Source organism: Scyliorhinus torazame, chromosome 18, assembly GCF_047496885.1.
Source record: "Scyliorhinus torazame isolate Kashiwa2021f chromosome 18, sScyTor2.1, whole genome shotgun sequence".
Lineage (NCBI taxonomy): Eukaryota > Metazoa > Chordata > Chondrichthyes > Carcharhiniformes > Scyliorhinidae > Scyliorhinus > Scyliorhinus torazame.
In genome coordinates, this window is record NC_092724.1 from 6,944,516 (window position 1) to 6,960,095 (window position 15,580).

The 15,580-nt window shown below is 41.7% G+C and overlaps 1 protein-coding gene across 3 annotated transcripts in view; it reads right to left on the reverse strand.

Moving 5' to 3' along the window:
* Positions 1–606: 606 nt before the first annotated feature.
* bsg (basigin) overlaps positions 607–15,580 on the reverse strand; it is a 39,141-nt gene continuing 24,167 nt past the window's right edge. For 2 of the 3 annotated variants that reach the window (XM_072482100.1, XM_072482098.1), the window contains 4 exons: positions 15,222–15,495; positions 4,059–4,083; positions 3,870–3,953; positions 607–2,556 (listed from right to left, as the gene is read on the reverse strand). In XM_072482100.1, coding sequence (XP_072338201.1) covers positions 3,893–3,953; positions 4,059–4,083; positions 15,222–15,495 — 360 coding nt within the window. In that variant the 3' untranslated portion in view covers positions 607–2,556; positions 3,870–3,892. The remainder of the gene's footprint in view (positions 2,557–3,869; positions 3,954–4,058; positions 4,084–15,221; positions 15,496–15,580) is intronic. The other variant, XM_072482099.1, reaches the window with a different exon arrangement.

The following is a 15,580-nucleotide window of genomic DNA, read 5'->3' on the forward strand; positions in this document are numbered from 1 at the left end:
GTAACTTCATTGCAGTGTTAATGTCAGCCTACTTGTGACAATAAAGATTATTATTGTAGAAGTATATTGATAATGCAGGTTCACACCCAGATCCCAGAAATGGCATGGCAATGTGGTCAGCCTGCTAAGTTAACCAGGCCCTATATTTATGCCTTATTAACAAGTTCTCAACTACATTGAAACATTGCTATTCCCTTCAACTGCATAGGGAAAAGGGCGTTAGAATCATAGAATTTACAGTGCAGAAGGAGGCCATTCGGCCCATCGAGTCTGCACCGGCTCTTGGAAAGAGCACCCTACCCAAGGTCTACACCTCCACCCTATCCCCATAACCCAGTAACCCCACCCAACACTAAGGGCAATTTTTGACACTATGGGCAATTTAGCATGGCCAATCCACCTAACCCGCACATCTTTGGACTGTGGGAGGAAACCGGAGCACCCGGAGGAAACCCACGCACACACGGGGAGGATGTGTAGACTCCGCACAGACAGTGACCCAAGCCGGAATCGAACCTGAGACCCTGGAGCTGTGAAGCATTTGTGCTATCCACAATGCTACCGTTCTTTGAATTTGGAAAATAAAAACAATTTTACAAGTTTAAGTTGATAAAATCAAAGGAATTTTTATTGATGTGAATTTTGACATTGGTATCACATACTGATGAGGCGGCGTGGCAACATGAAAAAGTTATCAAGTTTCATTTTTTAAAGAATTATCATACTTCAGCAGTACAGATTCAGCACATTAAAGTTAGTGCATTACACATAACACGACCGACCATTAGTACAGTGCGTGGTCAAATACTATAAACTATCCCCCATCTATACAAAATGGTACAATTCAAATCAGATAAATTTCTACGGCTTTCTCACTCTCAAGGATTTAAATAATAGTGTAACAGAATGATCATATTCTTTTTTAAAGAAAATTAATTTCTGAACACAAAATTAACAGTGTGGTTACAGCAAAATTATTTCAAACTGATCAAAATTGATCCTTCAGGAGCATGGCATGAAGGTTAAAAAGGTGGGAACCACACACAATAAAATGACCACCATATTAATTGGGCCTTTTCTTTCCTAGACAAAAGGACGACAAAAATACTGGCAAACCAAGCTCCATCAATATCACCACTAACAGGATGCGAGCAACGTACTCTGCTATAAATATACTTAGCTGCAGTCTATTGGGAATTGCAGTCTAGAAGACAATAAAAATAGCTTACTCGAAAGATAACAGACCATACACAATCTTACCAGTAATGCAAGGAGTGGGAGTTGACAGTCATTTTAAGCTCAATGATGAAGAGTATTCGCAAGTAACAACTCGAGTACGCTTCACACTTTAAAGCCACCATTACGGAGAGATTTCTCAACAGGAAATCAAAAATCTGCAAAGTGAGTGATATCCAGCACAATTTGCAGGCCTTGGATTGTTCCAATAAGATTGCAGGATTCAGGCAAGTCACAAGCGAGGGCTGTGGTTCAAGTCCCAAGGTAGCAGAAGTCCAGAGGAAATAGGCCCGGAAGAACAACATTGCACCTTCTGGTCCCACAAAAATATATTTTTCATCTATCTGTGAGAACCTACAATTCTTGGCGGAAAGATTTTGTTGAGCAACATCAAAGGCATTTGAGCCTCTTTACCTTGATGTATTGTTCTGAGCATATTTACATGGCTTCAGCCTGGCTCAGGAAATTCCTCAACAGGTATGAAACAAGTGGCAGAAACCAGCAGTGGGCTTAAAACCTGTGAAGCTTACTCGCTTTGATTTGAACTTTCAGTGCCCAGTCTGCAGGCAGAGAGAAATTAAATATCCCATCTTATTTCACCGTCAAATGTAAAGACAAAAGTTGTGGACTAGTGTTGCCCAGTCACTTAAAAAAAATCTCTATTCATGATAATTAACTCTGCTGTTGGAAGACTCCCACAAGCACTGAATTTAAATACCAAAGTAACATTTTCTTAGTAACGTATCAGTATAATGGTGGGAACAACTGGAATACATTAGAGCAATTCACCAGTATCGTACTTAGAGCAATTCACCAGTATCGTACTACGTACCGCAGAAGCCAATGCCATTCAAAGCATGCAGAACTGAAACAGCACACCTATTGGTCTATATTTGAGAAATTGGAGATTGAAGCATTTGCATTCACAAATTCCATCCACGTCAAAATAATTATGGTAATCTACAGTTTATATAACAGAATGACAAATATTAGCTATCATTTATTTGTAACAGAACACAAATCGATATCTCTAACCAAGAAAAAGCAAATCATTATCAGGAGCATTTTAGTCCAGTTTATACAGGTGAGATAGGCCTAGGATATAATATACTGTCTCTTCAACCAATTGACTGCTAGTGCCAATGGCATTATACAGTGAGTTGAAAGGCACCAGCAGTTAAATTAAGTTTTATATTTTTCTGTAGCGATCTGAATGCTTTAGGATCTGAATAGATGAAATACTTAATTGTGTCGAAGATGGCATTCTCTGTGCCAACTACAAAACCACTCCATTCGTGCTTGAAGTTGTCAGGCCTCCTACTGGGGGGAACAAAAGACATTTCAATTTTTTTTAATAGTTATTTTGACTAAATTGCTTTCACCATTAGCAAAACACTGAAGATGATAAAAATCTGAAGTTAAAATAATAGTAAAACAAAATGCTAGACATATCAGGTCAGGCAGCACCTGATCACTGTTGTTTTGATTTTGGGGCTGTTGAAAACCATTTTTTCATCTTTGGTTTCTGTATTAAGCTGCATTCATATGAGAAGTGGATGGTAACTTGTGATGGCATAATGTAGCGTAGGAACTGCAACCCTATACAAAATGTTCAAGGGATAGAATGTTGCCCTTAACCTCATTTAAAATTCTCATTCATTCTTTGAGCAATCATATGTGTTCCTATTACAACACATGAATAAAACTTGATCCTGATGCACAGAAGTGCAATATAAATAGTGTTATGGTCATTAGAAAACCCACATCTCATAACTTTATAATAAGCAGTAACTCACCAAAGAGCAGATTTTTAAAAATGTCTCTTTATATTTAGGTTTTAGGACTCTTCATCCTAATTACAACAAGAAAGGAGGAGTAAAAAGAAATCTTTGCCAGCATGCATGCTGGTCATGAAAAACCTGGATTCATATAGAATCTAAGATGACATCATGATGTCCCAAGCTCTTTGCAGTCAATGATTGGAAACAGTCATTAAAATGCAAAAATGGCATCAAGGTGTGTAAAGCAACAGATGGGGGCTGCTTTCACAATCTTCAATTCGTATTAATGATTTATTTAGTTGTCACTGCAAAGGGGTGATTTGTTAACTATGCATATGAAGGGGCTGACTTAATGGAGCAAGGAAGTAAAATAGTCAACAAGTTTAGTTGTCCTAGGCAATGTTATCCCTCATTCAACATCAAAGATCACCTGGTCATTATGACATTGCTGGCCAGGTGCAAATTAGCTGTCATATTTCCTAAACCCACTCTTTAAATAAAGCACTTTGGGACATCTCATGGTCATGTAGGGGGCCACTATATAAATGCCAAGTCTTCCCTTTTTCTATTTATATGCTGACGTTCCCCATATATTTCACTAAATACCAGTTTAGGCCATTAGACGCCAATCTGCATTTTTATGCCCGACATGCATTTGACAAAAATGTTTCAAACAAAAAAGTCATTGCTTTGATTCTGTCATTTTGATTGAGGAGTCATTTTAAGAGGTAAGAAAGACCATGCAAATTAAGGCAATGACAAAAATAATTTTACAGCTGGATCTTCGTGAAAGAGGAAATATTTCAAATGACTGAGCAAAGATTTAACTAATTAATTAAAATATCCACCAACGTTTCTTGAAGAATAAAATAGAATCAGTTGGAGTTTCGCTGTCTGACATTTTTGTCCTTATGATTCATGGATGCATTGCTTTTCCTACGGGAGAAGGAATAAAATAGTTAAAATTCAGTAACACAAACCGCTTGCAATGGCTAATGTACAAATAAATATTTAAATATGAAATTATTTGAGTAAACTTACAATGGTGCAGATCCTTGTTCATCGTCTGATTACCATGCAAACACAAAAAAGACAAGTTTTAGTAAAGATACATTAAAATATTTAATGAATTTACAGATGTTATTTTATTTTGCTATTCAATCTCTTAAAATAAAATGCTTTACTCCAGCTTTGTAACAATCGTCACTCTGTGAAAAGTTAGATTTTAGTGCCAAGATAGAAGTACCTCAACACAACAAAGTGGGAGATCATCACAAGTTTCCAGGTGTTAAAACTTCAGAATAAAGATCGAACACAGTCACAGAAAGAGCCCAAGGTCACTATACTGTGGCATATCACATGTCAAGATACGCCAATACATTGAAACTGGATATGTAAGCCACCATCAATCATCATTTGATTTTCCAGATTCCTTGGAAATTACTTTGCAGCATAGTTATTTTAAATTATTTCAAGTGGTCCACAGCAAAACTGCACCTTAACTTCATAATGCACTGTTCAAGAAACTCCCTTCAGGCGTCAAACATGTTTACTGTGGTAACGGATGTACTCCCTAAAAACAGATGATTTCCCATAGGAGTTTGTTTCGCTACTTCGACTATGAGCTGTGCTTCTCAAACCTATTATCGAAAACCTGTAAGCAAAAAAGCAGCACTTTCTTACTCCCAAGCAGAACTCTAAAACAAAAACAAGAGTAGACCTGCGGATTAGCAGCAGCTTTGTTCTATCAGCAAACTGTTTAGCATAGTCAGTCTTAAATATGAGACAAGTTTAGGCTCAAGGTTTTGGAATTCTCCAAAAAAAACCTCAATCATGATACCCCGTTTTTAAAAAAAAAAGTATTATTTTGTTTGAACTAGAATTACCAAATGCTATTTTGTTTGGAGGCATTTTGTGAATGCCAAGACCTATTAAACATGAACTCTCATTAGCTGAGTTCACCTTGTGCCTAATCCCATTTGCTTTCATTTTGGCAGTACTGTAAATCGAAAAACCACTGACCAGAATTGTTACAGATAGAAGCATAAATAAATGTGAATTGCGTTCACTCCAGAGCTAGAATTTCTTCCATAGCTAGCAAAATATTGATTTTAGCTCATAAGGGGATGTGATTTGTCAAAATAGTTATGAACCCTGGGAAGTAGCAATTAGGTAAAATAATTTTATCCATTGACAAGGCACACACAATAGTTGCCATTTGGGGTTGAGAATCAAAAACTGCTACAATTTAGAATAAACAAAATATTGTGGATGCTGGAAGCTAAAACAAGAACAGAGGATGGCCAGTAAAACTCAGCAAGTCTGCCAGAATCCATTAGGAAAGAAACAGAGTTAACGTTTCGAGTCCTTTGACTCTTCATCAGAACTGAAGGGAGGGCAAATGTGTTAAGAGCTGTAGAAGCTGCAACAAAAGCAGCAACTTTAAGAACAAAAGATAGATAGATGGTCTGTTATGAGGGGGGGAGGGGGCACTTTGAATTGAGGCGATACAAGTCTGGGATGTTTAAAACAAAGTGGGTTTGAGATGGATGAAAAAGGTCAAAATTTAAAGTTGCCAAACTCAATTCACAGGGGTTGCAACGTGCCCAGCCATGCCGAGCTTCACTGGAGCATTGCAGCAGGCCAAAGATGGACATGTGGGCATGAGAGAAAGGTGCTGAGTTAATGTGGCACACAGCAGGAAGGTTGGGGTCATGCTTGCAGATGATTGAAGGGCTACGGCAAAAGAGCAAGGGAGTGAGACTAATTGTATAGAGCAAGCACAAACATGATGTGTTAAATGGCTTGCTGTCCTGATCATTCTATGATTTCAGTATTACCTCGATCTTCAAAAATTCCTGTGGAAATGGAAGTAGTAACAATACATCAAACTCCCACCCATCCAAACAAATTTGCTTGACTGTTCAGCAACATTTTTATATTTATGTTGTGCTGCTGTTTTTTATGTTGTCAAGATTAGCAGTAATCACCTGGTTTAATATCATTGGTCGAACAACAAGACCGAAGCCTCAGGGGACCCCCTAACTGCATTTACCATGAAATTCAAAAGATGCTAAACATTTGTCATCTGCAGGTCTTGGTACAGTGACCTGCATGCTGAAAGATTAATCGGGTGTGTTGCAATCACAACATTCTATTCCATTTTGAATACAAGTTAAAAATAATGTTAAGATGAAAATAAATTTACAGGTATTCTTATGCTAGACATTGTAGCTTTGGATGCTAATTTTTTCCTGTATTGTCTATTCAGAAATTGTTCTTCAAATTTAAAATGCAGTGTGCCGAGAAAGAAAACATGGCTAAACATGCTAAATGGCTTAATAGCATTCTGCTGAAGTGATAGATGAAGGATCTGATGAAGCAGCAATTTATTCGATTTACAGTACCGTAGTTTAATGCTAGACACGTGAAAAACACAATTGTGCAGAGATTACAGAAACTAAGCGGCTGAATACTAAGCGGCTCAGGTAATGGGCGTATGTCGCTTCAGAACGACAAGCATTTTATTCCACTTACCGCATGATATGAACCAGCAGCAAATGAGAAAGAAAACATTTTTTCGTCAAGGAATAGCATTTTGCCTCAATCACGTAATGAGACACCTTGTACTGCACTGAACACAGGTGATTATAAGCCTTAAAATATCAACGCTCCAGAAAGTTTTCCATAGCCACATGGCATCATACCACACGCAATCCGCTACCAAATAGTTCGGGGGTGAAATTAGTCTTTGCCAGTAGTTTCATCGCCAACAACCAGCCCATTTTATATTGTCTAATTTTTTTCTATTGAAGTTTGATGGAATAAAACAGAGCTGTGGAAATAAAACGGGCTGTCGATACATTACGAGTCTTGGCCAAGGCAATTTCACTCCAGCCCCATATGTCCTAAATTGGCAGGGGCTAACTGATTTGACTAAAGCAATATTAGCAAATGAAACTGAACTACAATTGTATTCTCATAGCTACTAATCACATGCTGCAGAAAATGTAACTAAATGGAAAAATATTGCCCAATTAGTGTTACTAATGTTAGAAGGAGCACATCTGCACTCGCCAGCTCCCTCTGTCAGAGCACATGGAATTTGTCAAGACAGTCCATGCAGATAATGATGTGTAAAATCCCCTCCAGTGGAATCATAAAGATTAAAGGAATCATCCTTCAACTGACAATATTGTAACATTTGGTAACGCAGGCAAGATTATTGCTCCTTATGGGAAGTATTAATTTGTACTCATTCTGAATGAACACAAATAATAGGATGAGAGAGGGGGAATTTTAAATCCCAGGATGTAAGGGAGAGGTACAGGGTGTTTAGATTCTTAAGAATGGGAAGTCCGAACTGCATTCTGCTACAACCATACCCATTCCCAGTTCAACTGGGTTCGACGAGGGGCTCAGGTGAGTTGGTCACCTGTTGGCTCCAGAGGTTGGTCTGTAATGAGGCTCTCTACCTCAGGTTTTGACAGTTAATTGGTTTATGGCTGGGGGCAACATTTCCCAAGGCTCAAGAAATCCAACAACTAAATCTGAGGAATTGCTTTTCCAGCACATCCCCGTTGGCCAGGAGGAGCAGGAGCGTTTCTGCCATTCCCCTCAACCTAACCTGCCATAGCTGGCTGATCCCCACTCCTCATGACCTCTCGCCCCCAGCTGCAGTCTTTCCAATGTGGCAGGCATCCAACCTCTCAATGCAGTCAGTAGACAGGCAAGAAACGTGGCCAGGAGACGGGCAAGAAACGTGGCCAGGAGACGGGCAAGAAACGTGGCCAGGAGACGGGCAAGAAACGTGGCCTGGAGACGGGAAAGAAACGTGGCCAGGAGACGGGCATGATACAGAGTACAAAAGTACTAATGAGGTCCGGTTGTTAATTTCAGCATGCTGTTCCCGTATTCTGGACTTCCTGGAAGGTGGCAGGACTCCCAAATCCTGTATCCAGTTTCAGTCATCGAAGGCTTTGCAGATAGGCACCTACCGTAACAGTCCTGTTGCAATTGTTAATCTAGGTTTTCAGGCATTGAATAGAAATGACAAGATTTGGATCAGAATTTCACGCTCCTTGCTAGTGGGGTTTTATCTGGCTTTATTGGGGAGAGGGGGGGGGGGGGGGGGTGCAGTGGGAAATAGAAGGAATGGGCTTCCCTCTGGGTTTCCATTGCAGTGGGCAAGGCCTCCAGCAGGAGTATCTCACAGGCACAGGAAGCCTGAAAATGATTGGGTTTATGTCTCGGGGAGGAAGCTTCCATCAAAAGCCCCCTTCTAACTTTCGCTGTCTAACTCAACACCCCAATTGCCTACTTTCTATTCCACCCTCCCCGGGACCCTGAAAATTTACTTTTCTGTCCAGTCCTGGGACTTGTGTTACCTTCATGTACTTCTTCTATCAACTGCCACTCCTGTGACTGTATGGTGTTGCTGGCCAGCTGGGACTTCTTCCCTAGTGAAGGTAGACGTTCCGCCTGCAGCCAAATGACACTGAACTGGAGAAACCCCACCATCCAAAATATCCAGGCCCTGGTTACACCAGTTGAGTTTGAAATCAGGTTCCGAATTTAGAATGGCCTTCAATTGGAATAAATAGTTAGTGACTAAGTAGGTGAGAGTAATGACAACTACTTAGTCACTAACTATCCATTCCAATCGTTATTCTAATAATAATAATCTTTATTAGTGCACAAGTAGGCTTACATTAACGCTGCAATGAAGTTACTGTGAAAATCCCTCAGTCGCCACATTCCGGCGCCTGTTCGGGTACACGAAGGGAGAATTCAGATGCCAAATTCATCCAACAGCACATCTTTCGGGACTTAACATAGAACATTACAACGCAGTACAGGCCATTCGGCCCTCGATGTTGCGCCGACCTGTGAAACCACTCTAAAGCCCATCTACACTATTCCCTTATTGTCCATATGTCTATCCAATGACCATTTGAATGCCCTTAGTGTTGGCGAGTCCACTACTGTTGCAGGCAGGGCATTCCACACCCTTACTACTCTCCGAGTAAAGAACCTACCTCTGACATCTGTCCTATATCTATCTCTTCTCAATTTACAGCTATGTCCCCTCGTGCTAGACATCACCACCCGAGGAAAAAGGCTCTCACTGTCCACCCTATCCAATCCTCCGATCATCTTGTATGCCTCAATTAAGTCACCTCATAACCTTCTTCTCTCTAACGAAAACAGCCTCAAGTCCCTCAGCCTTTCCTCATAAGATCTTCCCTCCATACCAGGCAACATTCTGGTAAATCTCCTCTGCACCCTTTCCAATGCTTCCACATCCTTCCTATAATGCGGCGACCAGAATTGCACGCAATACTCCAAATGCGGCCGCACCAGAGTTTTGTACAGCTGTAACATGACCTCATAGCTCCAAAACTCAATCCCTCTACCAATAAAAGCTAACACACCGTACGCCTTCTTAACAACCCTCTCAAACTGGGTGGCAACTTTTAGGGATCTATGTACATGGACACCGAGATCTCTCTGCTCATCCACACTGCCAAGAATGTTACCATTAGCCCAGTACTCGGTCTTCCTGTTATTCCTTCCAAAATGAATCACCTCACACTTTTCTGCATTAAACTCCATTTGCCACCTCTGCAGCTTATCTATGTCCCTCTGTAACCTGTTTGGACAAAATAGAAATGAAAACTAAAGACTTCCTTGTGGGAGGAAACCCACGTAGACACTGGGAGAACGTGCAGACCCCGCACAGACAGTTACCCAAGCCAGGAATCGAACCCGGGTCCCTGGCGCTGTGAAGCAGCAATGCTAACCACTGTGCTCCCGTGCTGCCCTCTCGGTTTAATTGCGTGAACAATAAATACGATGGGAGGATGAGAACTGGTGACCCCTCTCACAAACAAACCGTACAATTGAAAAGGCAGAACTGCTAGAAATACACTATTAAACACTATCCATTAAGCAGATTCCAATGAACAAAATACAAATTAATGTTTTATGTATCCTAGTCTGACTCAAATCATTCAGATTCTCACCAACCACGTGTGCATTGCCAGCATGGTTTTTATTTTAGCAAGAGTTACCGTTAACAAACAGATCCCAAGAAAGGGAATTTAACATTATGGTTCACTTAGTTATGTAGCTCACGCACGTAATAAAAATGACAAATCCATTACTTAGTTCATTCAGGATAAAAATAGAACCAACGGTGACAACATTGAATTTGTGCATCACCGCTGAAGCTTATATATAGCTTACTTTCGTAGCTACAGAGTAATGCAAAGAATAACTATGATTTATAAACTAGGCTAAAAGAGGAGTTTTATCACAATTTCCTGACAAGACTCATAACTCTTTTGAGGATTTGAAAAAAAAACCTTCCTGGAATTTCCTTCTGAAACTCTTCTGTTATCCCCTCAACCTTTAGGACGAACAATGAAACCAATCTCTTTGGTCAGGTTTATGGTCACCTACCCTTACACAGAACCAAAGAAAGGATATGGTGTCAGAAAAGACGATTCAGCCCAACATGTCTGCATAGGGGCTGGTTTAGCACACTGGGCGAAATCGCTGGCTTTTAAAGCAGACCAAGGCAGGCCAGCAGCACGGTTCGATTCCCATACCAGCCTCCCCGAACAGGCGCCGGAATGTGGCGACTAGGGGCTTTTCACAGTAACTTCATTTGAAGCCTACTTGTGACAATAAGCGATTTTCATTTCATTTCATTTAATTCATTCATTTTCATCAGCCAAAAAAAAAGAGAAAAAATAAACTCGCCTCAGCTCTGACAAAGAGTCTTCGGACTCGAAACGTTAGCTCTTTTCTCTCCCTCCAGATGCTGCCAGACCTGCTGAGGTTTTCCAGCATTTTCTCTTTCGTTTCAGATTCCAGCATCCGCAGTAATTTGCTTTTAAAAATAAACTAGCGAATCATTTCAATCCTACTTTACAGGGCCAGGTCCATAGCCTTGCAGCCACAGCACTAGATCCTGGTCCAGGTACCTTGTTAATGGGGTTTTGGCATCAACCACCACCTTAGGGCAAATTAGAAACATCCACCACCCTCTGGGTAAAAAACATTTTCCTCATGTCCCCTCCAATCACCTTAAATTCATGTCCCTGGTAATTCACCCCTCCGCTAGCAGGAAAACATGTCATTCCCATCTGCCCAGTCTAGGCCACTCATAGTTTTGTACACCTCAATTAGGTCATCCCTTAACCTTGTCTGTTACAAGGAAAACCCCCAGTCTATCCAATCTCTCCTCCTCAAGTCCTGGCAACATTCCTGTATATCTCCTGTTCCATGTTATCCAGAGCAATTACGTCCTTCCTGTAATGTGGTGGCCAGAACTGTACACAAGATTCCAGCTGTGGCCTAACTAGCATTTTATACAGTTCCAGCATTACATCCCTGCTTTTGTATAAAGGCAAGGATTCCATAGGCTTTCTGGACCACCTTGCCCACCTGTCCTGCCACCTTCAAAGACATGTGGACATGCACTCCCAGGTCTCTCACTTCCTCAATCCCTCTCAATATTTTCCCATTTATTGAGTATTCCCTAGCTTTGTTTATCCTCCCCAAATGCTTTATCCTCCCCAAATGCATTATCTCTCACTTTTCCAGATTGAATTCCATTTTCCACTTCTCTGCCCACTTAACCAAACCATTGATATCATTCTGGAGTCGACAGCTATCTCTTCACTCACAGCCAATTTTTGTGTCATCTGCAAATTTCTCAAACATGCCTTGCACATTTGAGTCTAAGTCACTAATATAATTGTTAATACAACAAAGTGCAAGGGCCCCAAGACGAGCCCTGTGGAACGCCACTGGAGACCATTTTCCATTCACAACAACATTTATTGACCATTAAAATAAGCAAAATACTGTGGATGCTGGAATCTGAAACAAGAATAGAGAATTGGAAAAACTCAGCAGGTCTGCCAGCATCTGTAGGGAGACATACAAAATGAACATTTTAAGTCCATTTGACTCTTCATCAGAACAAAAGAGAGGGAAAATATGTTCGATAGTATACTGTAGCTGGGAGAGATTGCAACAAGATGCAGCAAACTTAAAAACAATGGTGAGGGAAAAACAGCAATGGATGAAAATAAAAATATATTGATAGAAATGAAAATGGGGTGAATGTGGAGGAGGTATTTATTCAATTGATATGTTTTTCCCTCCTCCATTCCCCCCCCCTCCCCCCACCACTTGGGCCAATTGTTCCTACTTGCCCTTTGACACACTGCTCAACGTTGTTCTGTTATTGACACATTCTAATCTCTTTATAATAATATATTAATAATAATTGCTTATTGTCACAAGTAGGCTTCAATGAAGTTACTGTTAAAAGCCCCTAGTAGCCACATTCCGGCACCTGTTCAGGGAGGCCGGTACGGGAATTGAACCCGTGCTGCTGCCTTGTTCTGCATTACAAGCCAGCTGTTCAGCCCACTGTGCTAAACCAGCCTCTTTATGTGTCACTATCAGCACCCTTTCTAGCTTTAAATCACCCCCATTTACATTCCTTTCATCTTCTGTCCTCGACATCTTTGTCTATCTCCACCTTTCGTTGCCCCCATCCAGCCACACCGCTCCACCCCCACCCCTCACTTACAGTATAAATCTGACCCAATTTCCAGTTCTCTCGAGCTTTGAGAAAGAGTCATCCAGATTGAAAACGTTAGCTCCCTTCTCTCTCCACAGATGCTGTCAAACCTGCTGAGGTTGTCCAGCATTTTCTGTTTTTGTTTCAGATTCTGTTTTTGTTTCAGATTCTCACATCCGCAGTAATTTGCTTTTATTTCTAAGTGAAGGTTGGACCGGGGAGAAATTCCTCAACGCGCCTCAAAATGACCAAGTCTGGTGAATCCCAGTCTGGATCTCAACCAAAGAGCCAGCAGAAGCACCCCGCCAAACCCATCCAAAATGATACTTTAAAGTTTTTGGTTGAATCTTTGAGGTTGTTTCTTTCTAGGACTCTGACAAAGAAATAGAGTACAGAGTTTTCCTGCACTTCAGAAAGCTCCTGGGAAACTTTACCACAAGGTCCTTTAATGTTCCCGTTTTACAGCTTTTTCATGCAATGTCAAGCTACTCTGGTTCTGACCCTGATATCCTACAATAGTACAGAATAGAATCCATAGAAGCACAGAATTCCAACAGTGAAGGAGGCCATTCATCGAATCTGCACCAACCCTCTGAAAGAGCACTCTACCCAGGTCCACTATCCCATAACCCTAGCTAACCCAAGGGTACAGTTTTTTCATGGTCAATCCACCTAACCTGCACATCTTTAGGACAAAGGGAAGAAATCGGAGCATCCGGAGGGAACCCACACAGACAGGGGGCAATGTGCAAACTCCACACAGTCACCCAAGGTCGGAATTGAACCTGGGCACCTGGCGCTATGATGCAGCAGTGCTAACCACTGTGCCACCCCTTAGGATCTTGCCAGGACCTTTATGACTGTGCCAGTTTCTGAGAAAAAAAATTGGGTCTGTAATTCAACTAATAGGGGATACATGAAATCAAATGAACAGCTTCCTGGATGGTGTGAAGTGTCGCTTGGACCACCAGAGTACAGGAAAAGAGCAACATGTGAAATGAATTAGCCTGGCCAATGCAGCACCCAGCCGAATTGTCCCGATAAGTTACTTTATTCCTTTATTAATAATTAAAATTGATGCATGGCAACTTATAAAAAAGACCGGGTTTTTTTGAATACTTCAGTTTTTGGATGGCTGGATTTGAGACACTACCTGTAGGATATTTAATATTTTTTTGCGACATTTTCTAGCTTCATCATAAGTCAACTCACTAAGGGCAACATGGTGGTGCAGTGGTTAGCACTGCTGCCTCATGCCGCTGAGGATCCGGGTCACTGTCCATGTGGAGTTTGCACAACCTCCCCGTGTTTGCGTGGGTCTCACCCCCATAACGCAAAGAGAGCTCCAGGATCCCAGGTTCGATTCCCGGCTTGGGTCACTGTCTGTGCGGAGTCTGCACGTTCTCCCTGTGGCTCCATGGGTTTCCTCCGGTTTCCTCCCAAAAGTCCCGAAACACATACTATTAGGTAATTTGTACATTCTGAATTCTCTCTGTGTGTACCCGAACAGGGGCTGGAGTGTGGCGGCAAGGGGCTTTTCACAGTAACTTCTTTGCAGTGTTAATGTAAGCCTACCTGTGACAATAATGTGTGGGTTTCCTCCTGTCCTCCGGTTTCCTCCCACAGCCCAAAGATGTGCAGGTTAGGTGGATTGGCCACACTAAATTGCTCCTTAGTGTCCAAAGATGTTGGGTTGGGTGGGGTTACTGGGATAGGGTAGAGATGTAGGCTCACGTGCTCTTTCCAAGGGCTGGTGCAGACTCGATGGGCCGAATGGCCCCCTGCACTCTAAATTCTATGATTCTATGAGCAGCCAGGAGCACCAAAAGGGTGCATTTAAATCCACAGACTACAATGGCGGTCTGAGCCAGGCTACCCCGATCCTGAGAGGACACCAGAGTCCACGGACCTGGCAGCTAGTCATTGCCCGCTACTTCCCCTGGCTGTTACCCCCCAGCAAGGTTGACGCTTTTTGAGAGGTTTTTAGCATCCCACCCCCCCTCAACAGCCATGGCACCTGGTCCCCACTTGTATACATTTGCACTAATTCGTGCCCATGAGACTTCCACCTAAGCATGAAGTGTCCAACCTACTAATGATATTTAAATCCATGCAAATTACAGTTTTCCATGGATCTGCCAGTGCGGGGTGCAAACTTCGATATCCCCACCAGCAGGGGACCGGAGGATGGGGTCTGAATCAGCACTGGGCGCAAATTGCGTTTTTTCCAATTGTGCACCATTCTCCACCCGATCACAATTCTCGCTGCCGGCGGCGGGAAGCAGAGAATTCAGGCCCACGTGTTTATACCCCACATGTTCCTTCCATTACAGATGTCTAACACCATTCAGTGCTATGTGACACTTGGAAAGAATGAGACCAGAGAAATTCACAGTCGATTGAGGGGCTGCTTCAAAATCTTAACCTAGTTGTTCCAAACAGATCCTCAATATCAGTTGTTCAGAAACTCAGCCCATGGAGATTGAGTATGCTGCTCTTGATCAATTTTGGTTAAGACAAAGTTATTTTACTATTCAATAACCTGCTAAAAGTAAGCACTTGATCGTACAAAGTGGTTAAAACGTCTGTTGGGAACTTACCATCTGAAATCTCATCAGGCTTTCTCCTTTTCTCATAAATGAAGATAATTGCAACAAGCACAATCACCTCTGCGACAATTCCCAAAAAGGGCCAGAGAGCAGCAAAACGGCCACGAACGCGAAGATGAAGAGTCTCCCCTCTTGTGCCAATCTCATTGGTTGCATTGCAAATGTAATTTCCTTGGTCGGCGTCAATAGTCAGTGGATGGATGCGTAACTCGGTCTTATTTCCAGAACTCTTGATTTGAAATTTGTTTGTTCCATTGGCAATCAACTAAATTGGAAAGACACATTGCTTTAAAATATCCATTTCAAATTCACACGCAGCAAAAAGTACTCAAATATTCACAAGCTAATGA